This window comes from Struthio camelus, chromosome 5 (genome assembly GCF_040807025.1).
Source record: "Struthio camelus isolate bStrCam1 chromosome 5, bStrCam1.hap1, whole genome shotgun sequence".
NCBI lineage: Eukaryota > Metazoa > Chordata > Aves > Struthioniformes > Struthionidae > Struthio > Struthio camelus.
In genome coordinates, this window is record NC_090946.1 from 77,024,628 (window position 1) to 77,041,336 (window position 16,709).

Below are 16,709 nucleotides of genomic sequence, written 5' to 3' on the forward strand. Positions count from 1 at the left end.
CCTTGGCTTACCAAAACCATTCAAAGTTATGTGTAGCAATGAAAGGAATGATAAACGAGAGAACAGTAACACATTAAGAGTCCAAAATAGGGAAACAGAAACTGGCAGATACGTTAATTCCACAATTCAAGTGTGGAAGGAATGAATGTAAACGTACTTGCTGCTTGCTCTGCTACACAACACTCAAAGTCTCTGGTTTTGGTACTCACCAGTTCATCCAAGAGTGCCTGTTTATTCTTCCTCTTTATAATCTGCTGTAGCTGTTCTTCCTTCTGTATGAGCAGTCGCCTTTGTTCATTTTCCTGTCGCTCCACCTCCAAGGCTTCCTCCAGCTCTTCCTGCTCCCGAGTCTGAAAGGGAAACGTTAGAAATCCTCTAGCAACAATTTTCCTCCCTCAGTGGATAGACTTCACACCCACAGCTCTGCTGCCTGTCAGAGCACCTAAGATAAACCAAGTAACGGGAAAGCAACCAAATTCTACCTTTTAGGGGGCATTATAGGTGAGGACTGATGTTTTCACTTCCCCGTACTGGCCAGTGCAAAATTAGATTTTCCCTTGCTGCTCTCTACAGCAGGAAAAGAAATCCTCTGGATCCTGGCTCTTTAAATGTTAGCTAATGACAATGGCTTTTCCTTACACCTTAGCTGCAAAACAAAAAGACATCTCTCTGTTCCCACATCTGACTCCTCAAGAGATGGAACCGGGTGTCAGAAAACATAGTACTGCAGTACTGCAGTACTGCTCCTGACTCTTCCCCCGAGTCAAGCGCATCTTGGGTGGGAAGTACGCTGTGCGCTTCCTTTTGGTGGGGTGGAAGAAAAATAAGAAATTACAATCAGTGAATATCAATGGAGAAGTCTGTCATGAGCTAAAACATACTTCAGCATGAACTGTAAGAAATGTCACATTCTCAGAAAATGAGAAATTTTTTTCCATAACTTGGATATATGTGCCACTTGGTCATATGTGCCACAAGAGAAAAAGAATTACTAGGAGGAGTCTAGTTTTCTTTTCAGGATTTAATTCTTCCTCTTAAAAAGGGTTTTTTTTTAACCTGTAAACTATTAAGTCAACTGTATTTCAAAATCATAGTAAAAAGGGAGGGCTCAAAGACAAGAGAAGCAGAGACAGAGGATAAAAATGATCAGTCACTGACCCACTGAAACTAGATTCCATTTACATTTAATGAAATAAACAAAAAAAACCCTCAAATTCCCAAATGAGGTTATTTCTGACAATTAAGGGATCTAATTAGTTCAGTCAACAGAATGCAAGAGCTCAGGGTCTTTAAGACCATGCAAGCTGCCCGGAATCTGCGCTCAAACAAAAGAAAACTCTTAGGGAAGAACTGAGAGACCTAGCCTGAAAAACCAGCCCAGAAAAAAAATATATAGTCAGAAATAAGTAAATTTATAAACAAACCTAAACCAGATCAGACTACAAGAACAAAGGTAGAATTAACCACAGGTCAGATTGAATCCCTTCTGAAAGGAAGGCCAAACAAAACAGTGTGTTTGGGGGAGGGGAAGCAAAAGGAGGTCCACAGGACCCCAAGGGTTCTGTCCAGATTAAAGATAGAGACAGTCCCAAGATCCACAGTAATAAAAACAATCATGGCGAAACCTGGGGCAAAGTCAAAATGACAAATGGGAAGAAGTTCACAGAAATAGAAATAGTGTTTCCTGAATAGTGTTCAAGGAAGGGAAATCAAGAAAATTTCACATTCACATCACGGAGTCCAGACAAAACTATTTCAAACCTGTGAACAAACTAAAATACGAGGTTAGACGTCCAGTAACAAAGTAGGAAGTAACAAGTCATCCTATGCCCAGAGAATAGGGATCATTCAAGGAAAAAAGACAGGTTTGGGCAAACTGTAGCCCAGTTGGTCAAGGCTTGGAGTCAAGGCTTTTGAAATATAAACTTATCAAAATGATAAGAATCCATCCTCCAAAAGTTATACAGCTTTTTTATTTTTCTAGGATTTCTTTTTTATTCTAAAGCTATGTATTTAATTTTTCCCCATCTGATCCTCCATTAAATCTAGAGACCTAACAGATGGGTTAGTACAGGAATAGCAAGGCCATAAGAAACTACTGCAAAGACGACAAATAGGGCTTCTCTTGAAAGAACAAGCCGTTATTGCAAGTCCTGAGGCAACTGGTTCAATAACTTAATATTTTCACTTGTAATGAAGAACACCACGCTCATGAGGACAGGAGTAGCAGAAATGAGCTGAAAAGTTACAGGGACATGTACCTGGAGACACCGCTAGACTGCGCCTTACTGGGTGGGTATGGAGTACCGCTAAGCTGCTGGATATGCTAGTGCACAGGCTACCTACAAGTAACATACGTGAACAGAAGATGGACTGAAGGCAGAGAACACTATTGTTACAGCGACCTTAGAGATTGCGCCTATATTGTAACATAAGACACATAGCCAAGAATTTGGAAGGTCTCTTCAAGCTCTATGTTCCTCTGAAGCATAGGATATTGCACAGCCTCAGACTCAGGATAACAGAACAGAGATGGACCCCTAGGGAAACTTCCTTGCCTTTAAAAGGAAGAGGTTCAAACAAACATTTTTTAGATTCCAACCTCCTCCCGTGAAATCCCAGTGCTGAAGAAATCACTGGGAGTTTTGCCACAGACTTCAGGGGAGCAAGGATTTCACCCCTACTGATTTGAAAGCGAGTCCTTAGTACAACTAGAACACACACACACACACACACACACCTCTTATGTCACACTCTTGGCACATGTCTTCCTTCAGGAACCAATGACAATGTATATTTTTAAAACTGAAAAAAATATTTAGCAGATTATACTTTTCTTAAAGAAAGAAATCCATGTAAGTTTATTTTTAAAGAACAAAATGATATCTGAGCCATATTTAAATGAATAAATCTTCAAAGAATCATGTGTTTTGCATACAGACAATGTATACAATACTCCTGATACTATCATCAGCTCTTGAACAAAAGTTCTAAAGTTTGTTTCAACATCTTTCATTTCAAATTTTGTATAAACCAGACCTTTGCTTTCTCTCAGTTTTACAAGTCTCTCTCGGGAGCTTCATAATGTCTGTGTCTGGATTCCTTTTTTCCTTCAGATGAGAAAGGAATGATTGTCCTGGTATAGGAATGAACTTGGTCTCTCCTGGATATTGTCCAATGACACTGCCAGCAGGCAGGCAGTGCTGATGTACGAGATGCAGACTTTTCTGTCTGCCCCCTTTTTTAAGCTCTTCCCAAAATAAAGCATAATTATGTTCCAGCTATCGATTTCATCTCTTTAAGCAGCGCTAAATAACAGTATCACAGAATATTAGTGTATTACGCTTTTTTTTTTTTAAATACAAAGGAAAGCCTACATCATGCCTTTATCTTTTATTTGTTTTTAAGACATTATTTTAGAAAGTACTCCACTTTGAAAATCCTTAACTAATGAATAAAAATTGTAGGGAGGGGGGGAAGTTAAACTAACCAGTTTTATCTTATTTTTCTGAATGACTTCTTTGTTATCCTTCTGGTACATCTCCATTTTCCTTTTGGTGTTCTCCAAATCCACATTGTTGGTCAAGTTAAATACTGCATAAATATTAAAAAGACATGAAGTATTAGGTTGGCATGCACAACTATGACAAAGAAATACTACTCTTATGTTCTCCATTCCTTCTAGCATCTGACATAAACATTGCAGTAACGAGACTTATTTAAACATGCCTTGTAAAGCAAGACGCAGTCTGCTAAATCATTGCAAAGTTCAACAGAAGGCAGCACAGTTTTTAGGTTTATGCATCTGTAGCAGATGAAAAGTTGATTTTTCCATCCTACTTTGTAATACTGATCATGAATAATCATGATATTATCAGGAAAACATGACCTTTAAGTAGCAGTTACAGCTAAGAACACACTGATTCCTGTAAAATGAAATCAGACCAAACACATACATATTAACACAAGGTTAGAAATTAGGTCCTTCCATTTTATAAGGTCATCTAATGCACAAAGATTATAGAGAATGTATTTTCAGGTACACGTGAAAACGTCCACGTTCTTTGATAACTACAGGCACCAACGTACAATTACGTTTATCATGTGGCATCTGCAGATATATTCAGACGAATAGGTTAAATTAGGTTCTTTTGAGGTCTCTGTGTTATACACAAATACAGAGAGGATATTTCTCATGTAATTATGAGCAAGCTGTAGCAGGGTCGGCCAGCAAGCTCCACTGTTTAGCTGAATATTCCCAATTATCTACATATGGCACAAAAGATACTTCAAGAAATTCAATGGTTTCTATAATCAACAGCTTGAAAGATGTAGATGGTTTGGATGATTAGTAATTCAATATAGAGCCTGAGCCTCTCACCTCCAGGTCACTGGTTCAATTACGGGTCAAGTGAATTCAACTGAACACCATTATCACTGGCAAGTCACTTGGTGATCACCACCCAGAGCGGACGCTGGGCTGATGCCCATCTCCCTAAAGCTATCACAGACCACAGGCTTACTAGTAGTCTTCACCAAAACCTTTAAGAGCTTTGCCACACAGCCAGAGTGCATTTATAAGAGAAGCAGAGAAACGTGCACTGCTATTGATAAACCCTTTGCATGCAAGGAATGACATAGCCATAGCCCTGGGCCACCCCCTAAAGAACGGAAGGGGGTGAAAACGCCAATGCAGGACTTTCGGTTCAGTCCTCTGTTCCTAGGCTCTCAAGTGACTGGGGCCAAAATGAACTTTGCTCACCTGTACTTGTGCCAAGTCAGGCTGCTAGAAGGAAGATGTACAGAGTCTGTGTTGTTACCCAGTACAATAGCATACATGTCGGTTTGATAAAGGTTGACACCCTTTCTTCTGTCATTCTCTGCTCAGGTAACATGGCAGAAACAAACTTGTAGGAGGGTTCTGGATAAGCCAAATAGAAGCAGCGAGGATCTTCCACAAACTATGAATAGCCTAGACTGACAGAGCAGTGAGAGCAGCAAAAGAAACACAGGTTTCAAAGCAGGCATCACTGGTGAAGTACAAAACAGGAGGTGGGAGAGGACCAAAACACCACAACCCGTGGGATACAGTTCAATTAGACTAATCCAGCTGTACAGCAGCTCACTATTGCCAGAAAGGCCGGTCCTGCTCTCACACCCCAACTCCAAGATGCAAGCCTGGCCCTCTCCCCTGTTCCGATTCTGGGCCTCTCCAGACCCCGTGCAGCGTCAACAGAAGCCTTTCAGCAACTTGACCTGGCTCAGCAAGAGGGTCGGACAAGTGCCAGACCTGGTACAAGGGAAGTAACAGAAATACACAGATGGGAGTAGGAAGCACACTCTTTCCAAGAGTACTGAACCAACAGATCCTCTTACTCCTATCAAGAGTACTCAATTCTTCCTTGAACTGCAAGAAAAAGGGGCTGGGTAGAACAGAGCTGAAGAAACTCCTAACCTTAAGCAAACAAATAAAAAGTGCTGCGTGTATTTTTTTTCTTCTTTACCAAATAATGAGCAATATCAAAGGACTGACATTTTAATTCAGCCTGACTCCTAGAACAGCTGAATTCTATCCCCCACCCTCCCGACTTCCAAAGTGAGGTGGGAAGCAGGCTTGTTCTGTGGTTTAAGCATTTGACTGAAAATCAAGACCTGGGTTCAATTTCCAGCTTTGCTACCGATCCCGGGCAAACCACTTGACCTCTATCACTTGACCTTTATAGAGGTCTCCCCTCTGTAAAAACTAGGGGCAGGGAATAATGCTCCCTTTCTCCTATATGTTGCCAGCTGAGCTTACTTACCATAGCTATGTGCAGGTTCTACCTCAGTGGTCTTGATCTCATCTCAGGTGGTGCCTCTAGGCACTGGTATAACCTAAGCAAGTCACACTGAGTGCTCCCTGACTTTCAAAGTTCAGCTCTTTGGTTTGTGGAAGAAGTTACCTATCTCAACTACTTTTTTTTTTTTCCCCCCTCTCCAAAAGGCATGACAACATTTTCCAATTTCATATCACAATAAATATACAGTTCCTAGTTGTTGCAGCATTTCCTTAAGAAAATATATTTTAGTCTTGGTTTGACCTCCAACTTTCAAGTCTACAGTTTCCAGCCGACAAGTAGTTTAATATTTGAGTATAATGGCAGAGAAGAATTGTCATGTGAAAACGCTGGCATAGAGTCAGATCAGGGCTCTGCAATGACAGCAGCTGCATGGGAATGTCAGCACTTCCTACAACTTAAATCCACACACCAACTCTCTAAACTCCTCAATGACGACACAAGAAAGAAATAGCACATGAGACATGCGGTGCTTGCAGGATGCCTAGATGCCACCTTCAGGTGCAAGTGGAGGAACAAGTTGAGAAGCCAAATGCCTTTGGGGCTCCTGCACATCTTAGGTATTCCTCTAAAAATAATCCAGCAATAAGCCAGTGACCTAGGTTCTTTAACTATTGCTGGCTGAACTTTTTTTTTTTTTCTTTCTTAGTTGTCATTAATACATTCAACAAGTCACAATCTCGGTTTGTAAACCACAAAGTTGTAAAATTTAAAATGTATACAGAGTAAAGCGAGGCAAGTTTTGCACATATACAGATGCTTGCACAAATACAGATGCCTGCCTTTATCCAGGCAGGCAGGACTTATCCAGGACTACTTACAAAAGCTCGTTTATCTTGTAACTTGGCATGAAATAACATTTCCATGCAAGAGACCTATTTCTGCATCAGTGTTTAAAGAATCTTCAATAACCAGCTGCATAGCCTGGCCTTTACTGCCTGCAGCTCTGCTGGGAGTAAGGTGAAAGAAGGTTTATTTCTCCTCCTGTTTCCCTGCTATGGCCAGAAACAACTGCTCCAGTGGATTCTCACTGCAAATAAAATCCCCTCAACTATCGTGTTTCCTTGCACCATGTTGACTTTGCTCTGCCATACTTTTTGTACTTCCTCATTTGAGGATGCAGCAGGACTCCAGCAATTAGGAAGGTTCGAACTTCCTATATCCTCAAAGATCAGAACAGATTTCTCCCACTAGGTAACAACTCATAGGCATGCATTAAAGAGGAACACTTCTTGGTCCCATAACTGTACCCTTAGCTGTTGCTCCTCAGCACTATGTGATCCAGATTTCAAGACTCAAAATACTGAAGAGGTACATTTTGCTGTGACAGTGTTAAGAGCTGGATGTCTCTATACCAAGAGCAGTGTCAACAGCTGTCCCTGAATAAGTGAAAAAAAACATTCTCCCTCCCACCACAAAAGCCTAGCAGCAAGACAAACTATGCTCTTGGATGCTGCATGGTTGCTATCAGCGGCCAGCTAGGCAGCTCAAGTATCTTGCAGAACATTTTCTGGTATATTTTTCATGAGCTTCAAATGTTTTTTCATCGATATTTAGGGAATACAGATTCTTATGATTATAAGCTTACAATTACAACTGGTAAGTCCATTCGGTAAAGGACCAGGTCATGAAGGATAACTAAGAGATTATTTCCTTCTTTTCCCTTGTCCCCTGCAAAAGTTATCTGGCATTTAAAAACTGGCAAGTATCAAACCAAAGATTAGTCACTACAAACATGTCATATACAACATCATACCTTTCATATAGATAAAACTTTGCAGTATTGTCTGATCTGGACTGCTTTGGGTTTGTCTGAATTTTACTTTTAGTATCATTCTTACAAGGTTTCCAATTTAAAAAACAACAAAATAGATTATAAAACTAGGAGGAGCAGAAAGAGTTAAAAGCCTAACTGCTACACCTACCCTGAAAAAATATTGGTATAGATCTGACTATGACTGGCAAAGCAGATGGCTAGTTTGAAAAAGTTTCAAAGAGAAGCCAGACTTATTTTTGTCCATGTTGAAATATAGCATAAGCCGATATAAGAGGCCTAAAACCCTTCAGGGAAAGGGAACAGAAGCTGTTTTGTATGCAACAATTATTTATCTACTTATCCATCTCACATTGGTTGGTTTATAAATTGACTTGCCTTGAGACATCTGTTGAAGTACAACAGGAAGACTATTGTGTTTTTCTGAAACATTTCATTCTATTTAGGTAAAACTCTGTTCTTCTGAAATTCAACCTTTACAGGGAGGCTTAATTTTTTCTTTTTTTTAAAAAAAAAAAAAAGAAACATTCACTCTGCAATTCTATAAGAAAAGGAAAAATATGCTTCTAGTTGTTATAAAAGAAAGAAGAAAATTTGAGACAAAATTTTGAATTACATGGCACAATAATTTATCTAGAGGTGCAGCAATGTAAGAGAACAACAGTCCACTGTAGAACTTTAAATAGATTCATCAAAATCTCCCCACTTTACTCCGAGATGTTGCATATTCTCCAAGACTTCTCCCCAGTTCCTTAATAGACAGTAAAGTTAGCATGTATATGTACTTGCCATTCAAAGAGTAGGAGCATTCCCTCTCAGGTGAGATAGCAGACGATTAGACCAATGACCTATAAAGGCAGTTTCTATGTTGTTCATTTTTCACTCGTCCACAACCCACTTACAACCTCCTCCTTCCACCCTCTCTGTTCCTAGCTATGAAGTACGCTTGCTGAATTCAGCTACTCGGAGGCACTGACCAGACACAGCAGATGCCTAAGAGATATTAAGACGGACCAAGATTGCACATGGTTATCTTGCAAAATGTAGTGTTCAATCCACGTTACACCAGTATGAGCATGGTGAGAGTTAATTAATAAATATTAGGTTTGTCATAAACCATATTCTTCCCACCCTACTACAAACAGCTTCAATTATTATCTTCATAAGTGCCAGCTAGAGGCTGGGAACGGCAGAAGAGCAACTGCTTTGGGCAGAGTACTAGAAAGGCAGACGGACAACCAAATCCTCAGTCCACTCTAAGAATCCAATGTTGCTGCAGCATCTTCTGCTGGTGTTTTTGACGTCCTGTCCAACCTCTGTCCCCTTACTTTGGGGGAGGAGGAGGGGAAGGGAGAGGGACTAGACCACCTTGAAAGGTCCCTTCCAGCCAAAATTTCTGTTTTCACTATGAAACAACTATCAGAAATAAAAGAAAACTTATAGCTAGGCCACGGGAAAAAAAGTTACATACTAATAATTCTTTCTGTTCATCCTCAGTTGGTTTTCTGGAAAATTACTGTCGCGAGGAAAGACACCCTGGCACAGTATTGAATGGTTTTCCAATCACTCACCCCTATTAGGTCTAAGAAAGATCACTTGCGCTGTAACAGGTACAGTACTGAAATCTTTGTTTGGAGCAGACGACTGAAAAGGACCTTTGATAAAGCTGAGTGATTTCCAGTTGGATTATTCCCATTGCTGGCAACATCATAACCATCCTTATGCGCACAGAGAGGAAAAAAGCTGCAAACAGTACACAGTATAACCCACAAGTAATCATAGATAGTAAAATCCTTCCTATTCAAGGGTTTCTTGCAAAAACGCAAGCCACCGGGGGGCTGGTATTGCTCAAAATCTTAGAAAAGTAACAATACGGGAATCTGAAAGGCACGTATCTGGTAGCCTCTTTCCCAGATGAATGTACTGAAAGTTTAAAAAAGTAATAATTACTTTCAACAATTGTGTTGTGGTCATGCCTGGAGGCCTCATTCAGGAACCAGGGGACCCGTGCGCCAAGCAGCGTGTACACACGTGCTGAGAGCCAGGCCCTTTTACGGACAGTTTTCACAGGAGGTTTTAAAAAACGGCTAAGGAGACACTCAGGAAGAAGAAAACCTTGTAGGAAGAACAAGCAAAGCTTGCCTGATGCCTGGAGACTGCGACCTGCAGCAAAACTCCTTTAAGGTCTAACCTTGCCCCTCTCATCACAAGGGCACAGCTACCTCACTCATTTCAATATATGTTTGCACACACCTTTTCCAAAGGCAGAATTTAACCCTTTCACTTACCATTTTTCTTCGCAGTGTTAGTGACAATGAACTATTTACAATGCTCTCAGCTTGCCCAACTGACTTTTCTTCTGGGGAAAACTTGCTTTAAAATGCAGTTTCTATTTAAAGTCTTGTCTAACACCTTTTAACCAAAAGCATTATTTAGCAGCTACATTCTAAACCACTTCAAAAACGTGTTTTTTATAATGGAGGTCTTAAGAGGTGACTACCATAATGTTTGTTCGAACTTTCCTCCCCCCTCCAACTCTTTTGCTGTATCACCCAACACTTTTTTTAAATAGAAAATGTCCATAGGTATAATACACCTGATATGAAGGTTAAAAAATATATTTCAAGTGAGGTCATGCATCACATCAAGTGAGTAAGGCTGGCCAACTGCCACTGCTGTTGGAGCTGATCTACCCGAAACATTTGGAAGAACAGCAAAACACAAAACTTCCATATTTCGCCTCCACCAAGCAATTATTTCAATTTAACACACCCCCCCCCACCCAACAACTAAAGAAACAGAAGTTACCAGCAAGGAGGAAACAGCCCCTAGGGTGAACCTTCTGTCACTTTGACCCTCCTACATAAAAATCGAGAATTTGGGGGCTGGGGGAAGGAAGGAGGGGGAAATCTGGTTCTCTGCCCCCTAGCTTCCTAACCTGCTAGTTTTAACAACCACCAGCAGCTCTTGCCAAGTGTTATACATTATCCCCACAAGGCAAAGCTTTGCTCTGCATGACTACGCTCTTTCTTTCCCTCCCTGCAGCCCAGTTTCTCACTTGCACAAACGAGCAGGGAATTCACACATACAAAAACGTGAAATAATAACTTCTTCCAGTAGTAAAACGTTAAGCAACCGTGCAGACTTTAAGACACCTCTAACACATTGTTCAGCCATGCTACATTCAACATGTGCAGCAAGAACGGTGGAAGAAGTCACGCTGCTTCTGCTACATGCCGGACAACCGTCAACTGGAGAGCTCGGCCCAGGAGAACAAGCAGGGATGAGTTTAGGGAGACAGGAATGACCAACAAGTCAGAAAGCAAGATGTGTGCAAGAAGCTTTGTCACTGGGACAAGCGGAAGAGGGCTTGAATTCTTACCACAAGGTGCTGTTCTTGAACCTTACCAGCCCTCTGTCTTCTGGATCTGCTTAAAGTTCGTAGGTAGACAGTGAAAATGAAGAGCCTTCTTAATTGCACCTCTTCTTTCCTCTGATTACCCTGACTGCTACACAGGAAAACTAGGAAATACTCAGCCTTTCTAAATCCTTTTAGCATAGTAGGTGACCCCTTCCAGCAGCTAGCTCCAAATCCTAAAAATTCCTTCCCTTGAGCTTTTACGTTATGCATTTGCAGGACCAGCACAATTGCAGATGGATTCGCTTTTCCTCACCACGCTATGAAGACCCACCGTGAATTCTGCCACTTCTAAACCAAGTTACTAGCACAGGCTCTGGATCCATGTGAAATTTAAAAACCTAATCCCAAGAGCTGGAAAATCACAGCACTGCACAAATTAATGAGGTTCAGGCAATTTCAGGCAAAACTTAAACTCCCTTGTTGTAGACACTGAAAACCTATGTAGGAGCAGTAAGTGGGAAACCTTTACTAAATGCTACGTAAATAAAAAGTAGTTTTCCTTTCCATGAGCACACAGATTCTTCCAGCATCCTCTTGCTAAGTTGCAACCCTTCTTTCTGCTCACTCCCTACTTCCCCCACACCATCCAAAAAAACATGCAAACAGAACTACACCCACATAGTCTCCTCCAGATATCTGTACGAGTGTGCCTGGTGTTTCCCAGCCACACCATTTAGCTCTCCAGCCTCAGCCTTCTGATGCCAACAAAAACACGACACATTACTCACAGCAGTAAATATATTGAACGCATTTCTACAAAACACCACAGTCCAAAGAAGAGCAAGGGCTCCTCTGAGAAACAAAGGGAGCAATAGCCCCATGTTTTCCTTCAAACTGCATGTTCTGAGCCACCTCTTCTTCTTCCAGGACAAAAGGGAATGGGGGGGGGGGGGAAGAAGGCTCAGAAGCTCATAAAACCAAGAAACAAATCATTTAAGATCGACTCCTTTGAATACATCCATGTTTTTTTAGGCAAACTCCATCACTCCACCATAAATCACAAGTCACCCTAAGAAAGAAGAAAAAACTCTGTTGATAACATAGTCCCTTTCCAAAGGGCAAAGCTCTCCTTCAACTAATGCAAAGAGAAAGAAATCAGTGTCTGCTCCTAAACCACCTTCTCCTGCACAGCAGCATAAAACGCTACTACAGTGGTATGTAAGGTCATCAGCTTCAAAGTAGCTTCAACTACTCTACTTGCAGAAGCAAAAATGATGAAAGACACCATATGGCTTCTGTCATGGTAGATAAAGCTAATGGAGGATATAATGAAAATTTGAGTTGCTCCTCTCTCTGCTTAATTTTTCTCAGTGCAGCACCAACAATCCCCGGCAAGCCTTTCTTTTCCAACTACAATGCACCGCATCCTCTTTGTATCATGATTTTTCTCTGGCAGATAAAACATTTTACTTAACAATGTCCCACAGTTCAGCAAATATGATTAAAAATGTATAGAGAAAGTAATTAGATAATCATCAGATACTACGATAAATCCTATTAAAGAAACTCAACTTAGGCATTCTCATAGGCAGCTGAGTCAGAAGATAAAAGCCTATGGTCTCACGAGCACAGCGCATCAAAAATGCAAGCATTAAGACTTACCAATTTCTTCTATTTCTTCCAGGAAATCATTATATTCGCTCAGACTGGGAAAGTCATCCTCTCTTTTATTGTATCTTTAAGAGAAGAGAAACAATTATTTATATAACACACAAAGATGAATTTTCATTTCAACAAGGCTCTTGCTGCAAAAGCATATTAAAAATGACCTAATTTTATCATCAATGTGCTTTGTGGCTCCCACAGCTGACCAACGTACAGAATCTTTTAAAAGGAGACAGAAGTGCTTGTTTCAAAGGAAAGGAGCCAGTCTGGCATAAGTCAGTCCTGTCTTTGCCTACTGTTTGCCAGGGTCACATGGCTAGCATATAGTAATCCCAAGCCATCCGTTCATCACAGAAAGCCTGCTAAAGGCAAAGATAACAGTAACACCCACAAGAAAAGTTTTTCTAGAAATACTAGAAAAGGGGTTTTGGCTTTGTGCCAACAACAGAAAGCTTATGTTAGCAGGAAATTTAAAATGCTACGAAATTAATTCATTTCATATCAACAGATCATTCCAAAACTCATTTATGGAACTCCCACTATCTGAACAGAGTGAAAAGGTGAAGGGATAATAAATTTAGATAGAACATGGACAGGCTCTGGGAATCAAGACATGCAACTTTTTTTCCCAAAAAGATAAAGTTAAGATTCTGCCTGCTCCTGCAGACCTTTAAAGCTACATGACACCTACGAATATTAAAAAAAAAAAAATCTAATTCCCAGAACTGAGGCCAAATTCCAATTTAGGGAAATTTTTTCTGCCAACTGAAAACTAATCTGGAAAATCCAAGTGGACCAAGTATTCTACGTTTTCTTTTCTAACGGTGTTTCATGTGATGTTTAAGTTCTGAGACGAGGCTGACTTCATTCAGTTTGACTTCTGTTAACTTCAGCAGATATTATAATCAAACCTCAAAAGGATACTACTTTCCACATCAGATGCAGATACATCTTGGTATTCAATAAGGCAATTTCCCTATACCTCAGCAACATCATACGTCGCATTTGATACTGTACTAAGTCTTAGATAAAGGCTGCCAAGCTTACAGTTTACCTGTACGTTTGTTTTCACACATACAACTCTCCAGTGTCATTACACTCCACTAGGTCCTCTTCCACCAGTACATCAACCGACCCTCTTATTTTCCCCCCAAAAAGGTCATTCCTTGCCCACAAGAAATCAGATGTAATTTTAGATGTAAAATATCGCAATTCCAAGAGCTTTCAAATCTGCATGACAGACTAGTAACATAAGGCTTGTTAAAGAAGCATTGCTACCAATACTTGCTGCATGAAATAGAAAACAATGCAGACATAGCTTCTCTTGTGTCCATCTTCATTTTGAAGGGGAATTAGCCCTTGATTCTCAGACCAGGTCCCCAGGCACCATAACTATCAAGATCCTGATTCTTGCCCCATTCTGTCCTTCACCCCCTCAAAGGGAAAGCATTGTAGTCCTCAAAATCTAATCGTCTCCATTTAGGAGGCAAGCCTTTGCCATACGGAGAAAACCCAACTTTTTCTAAACATTAAGCAGGAATTCCTCAAGGCTAACTTGAGCCTTCATTCCTCGGTCGTTGCATAAAGTCAGATTCTCCAAAATCCTTCAGAGTTAAACTGAACCAAGTTGTCTGCCCTGTTATCCTCTACTCAAGGAAAAAAGTCGATTTGTGAATATGGTGATCCATGAAATCATCCAGGTTCTGCTTGCTGAACTGATGGCACTCACATTTTCAGCACCTTCTTCCGAATTTCCACTTCCTTGTCAACGGCAGGATCCTCAAAGAGCTGCACCCTGAAGTTACTCTTCCGCAAGGGGGTATCACACTCCTGGCAATTCCCGGCCCCTCTTACAAACAGCAGCTCCACGCAGCTCTCGCATCTAGGGAGAAAGGAAGAAGCGTAAAGACAGGGAGACGCTAAACAATACCTGCGGCACAGGCCTGTCCTTGCTTTCAGTTTTTCTTCACGCAGTAAGACTGCGGTTCTCCCCTCAAAGCACTCCGACAACGGCAATCAATTCAAGCAAGGGCTCCCCACCATCTCAGAGGGAAACGATCTCGGCAGCACAAGTGCCTTTATTCTCCCTGCCCCAAACCGCTTCGCCTCTTTGCCGAGGCCGAAAACCAATCCAAACACAATGATGCTTTTTGTGTCAGGGGGAAGCTTGTTTATTGACACCATCAAACTCATTTCACACGGTCCAGACTGCAATATCCTTATTTACTCTGAGCACCACCCTACTGCACAAAAAGCCCCATTTATTTTCCCGAGGCCGCTCACAGTGCAAGGCACTATTCAGCACAAGCCGGGATAGCACGCCCAGATCCTTCCACGCACCTCCTGCCACCACCATGGAAGAGCTGCTACGACCCACCCGAGCTACCACCGAACTGCAGCCCAACACGAGGGCGGTCAGAAGAACGGCGAGACCGTTTCTCCCAGTGCCCAGTGTTACACGGCTCCCGGCTGCCTCCTGTTAACGCTTTCAAAACTGCACCTAAAATACACCTCCCGCACAAAAATAAAGCAAAAATCCCTTTCCGGTTCTATTTCTCCCGCCTCAAAAGAAAATTTGAACGCTCGCTAACCAGTCAGTTGACGTTTAACAAAGGCAGGACGCACGAGAAGAAAGTCAGCAGAGGAAAAAAGGGGTTGCTGGGGCGCGAGCGGCGAGCCGAGGACACCACCTGCCGCAGTCACTTCCTCCGGCCGCTGCGGGGCTATTTATACCTTGGGTGCGGCGAAGCCAGCGCAGTGGGAGGCTGGCGGCGAGGCCGTGCTGTCCCCCGGCGAGCTTCGCGCAGCGCAAACGCGACACGAGCCGAGAGCGACGACCCCGAGGGGCTCGCGAAGGCTCTGAACCAAAACTCTCACCCTGCTGCCCAGCGCCCAACTCATCCGGCTCCGGTACTCGCGGAGGCAGCGCCGGCGAGAGCCAGACGGTTTTGCTCAGCTGCTTTTGGCACAATTAGAAAGCACAGAACAAATGCAATTGTAAATTTTTAAAAAAAGTAATTTCCCCCCCCCCCCAATAAGTAGAACTGCAGTTTCCTAACGCACCTTAACCAGCCTCCCTAGTTTTGGCAGCTATCGCCGTTTGCCCGTCTTTCTCAACATGGCAACTAAAGCCCAGCAGAGAATCCCCATCGCCCTTTTCTAGAACGTAAAAATAGGAAAAAGGAGTGTAAAGCTACCAGCTTGGCAGGTGGCACCAAGTGCAGGTGTCTGTATTGTTTTTAATCGCGGTATTGCCTAAGGACCAACAGAACAAGGTCTCCTTAGGCAAGATATTACGCACAGACAGTAGCACCTGAAACTACTTTTCTTTATTCCCTCCTCTTCCCTAAATCAAATTTCAAGTTTACATAAGACTCGACTATGGAAAATCCCTCCTCGGAAAAGCACTCTGCACAAGGGCTCCAGTGCCTTCCCAAACTGGGACCGGTGTTTCTAAGGCCAGAAAAGAGCTTTCCATACTAAAGAAGATGAGTCAACACCTCACTATGGGAATGCCGTATCAGGTGATCACGTCCCTTCGCACGCCCTCGTGCACTTCCACCCGCAGTTATTTATACATAATTCCTTCTGATTTCAAAATAGGTTACACGGCACAAGGCAAGGGCAGAACTGGACGCAGTCCAAATCCTGCCTTCCCTCCGTCTCCCAACAGATTTAATACACAATTAGATAGCAGCCTTATTTCCTAGGGGATCTGTCATTTTTGCCCCCACAAGCTGGAGCCACTTTCCCAGCGATGGCAAGCACGCTTGGTTATACGTTTCAGTCTTATTCTTCAAGAAGGAAAAAAGCCATCTCCTGAATTCCTGTCAAACTAGTTCCTTTTGGTTTCACTGCCTACCGCTGAACTCAAAAGCACGTGCCTACAACACGAAGGCAGATTCCAATAAAGGTGGCATTTACATTATAAAATCTCCCCAAAGCCCTTCTTCCTACACTAGGCTCAGTGCAAACAGGAAAGCAAGACATGGCTTGAAAGAATTTCATCTTGGACCACGACAAACACAGCATAACTCCTTCGAGATGCACCAGTTTACACGACCTTACCCGA

General features: G+C 42.1%; 1 protein-coding gene across 1 annotated transcript in view; it reads right to left on the minus strand.

Moving 5' to 3' along the window:
- Positions 1 to 16,709, minus strand: part of MNAT1 (MNAT1 component of CDK activating kinase) — a 128,673-nt gene that overhangs the window by 76,689 nt on the left and 35,275 nt on the right. The window contains exons 2-5 of the mRNA XM_068947374.1: positions 14,367 to 14,519; positions 12,635 to 12,708; positions 3,491 to 3,594; positions 210 to 350 (exon numbers count right to left, since the gene is read on the minus strand). Coding sequence (XP_068803475.1) covers positions 210 to 350; positions 3,491 to 3,594; positions 12,635 to 12,708; positions 14,367 to 14,519 — 472 coding nt within the window. The remainder of the gene's footprint in view (positions 1 to 209; positions 351 to 3,490; positions 3,595 to 12,634; positions 12,709 to 14,366; positions 14,520 to 16,709) is intronic.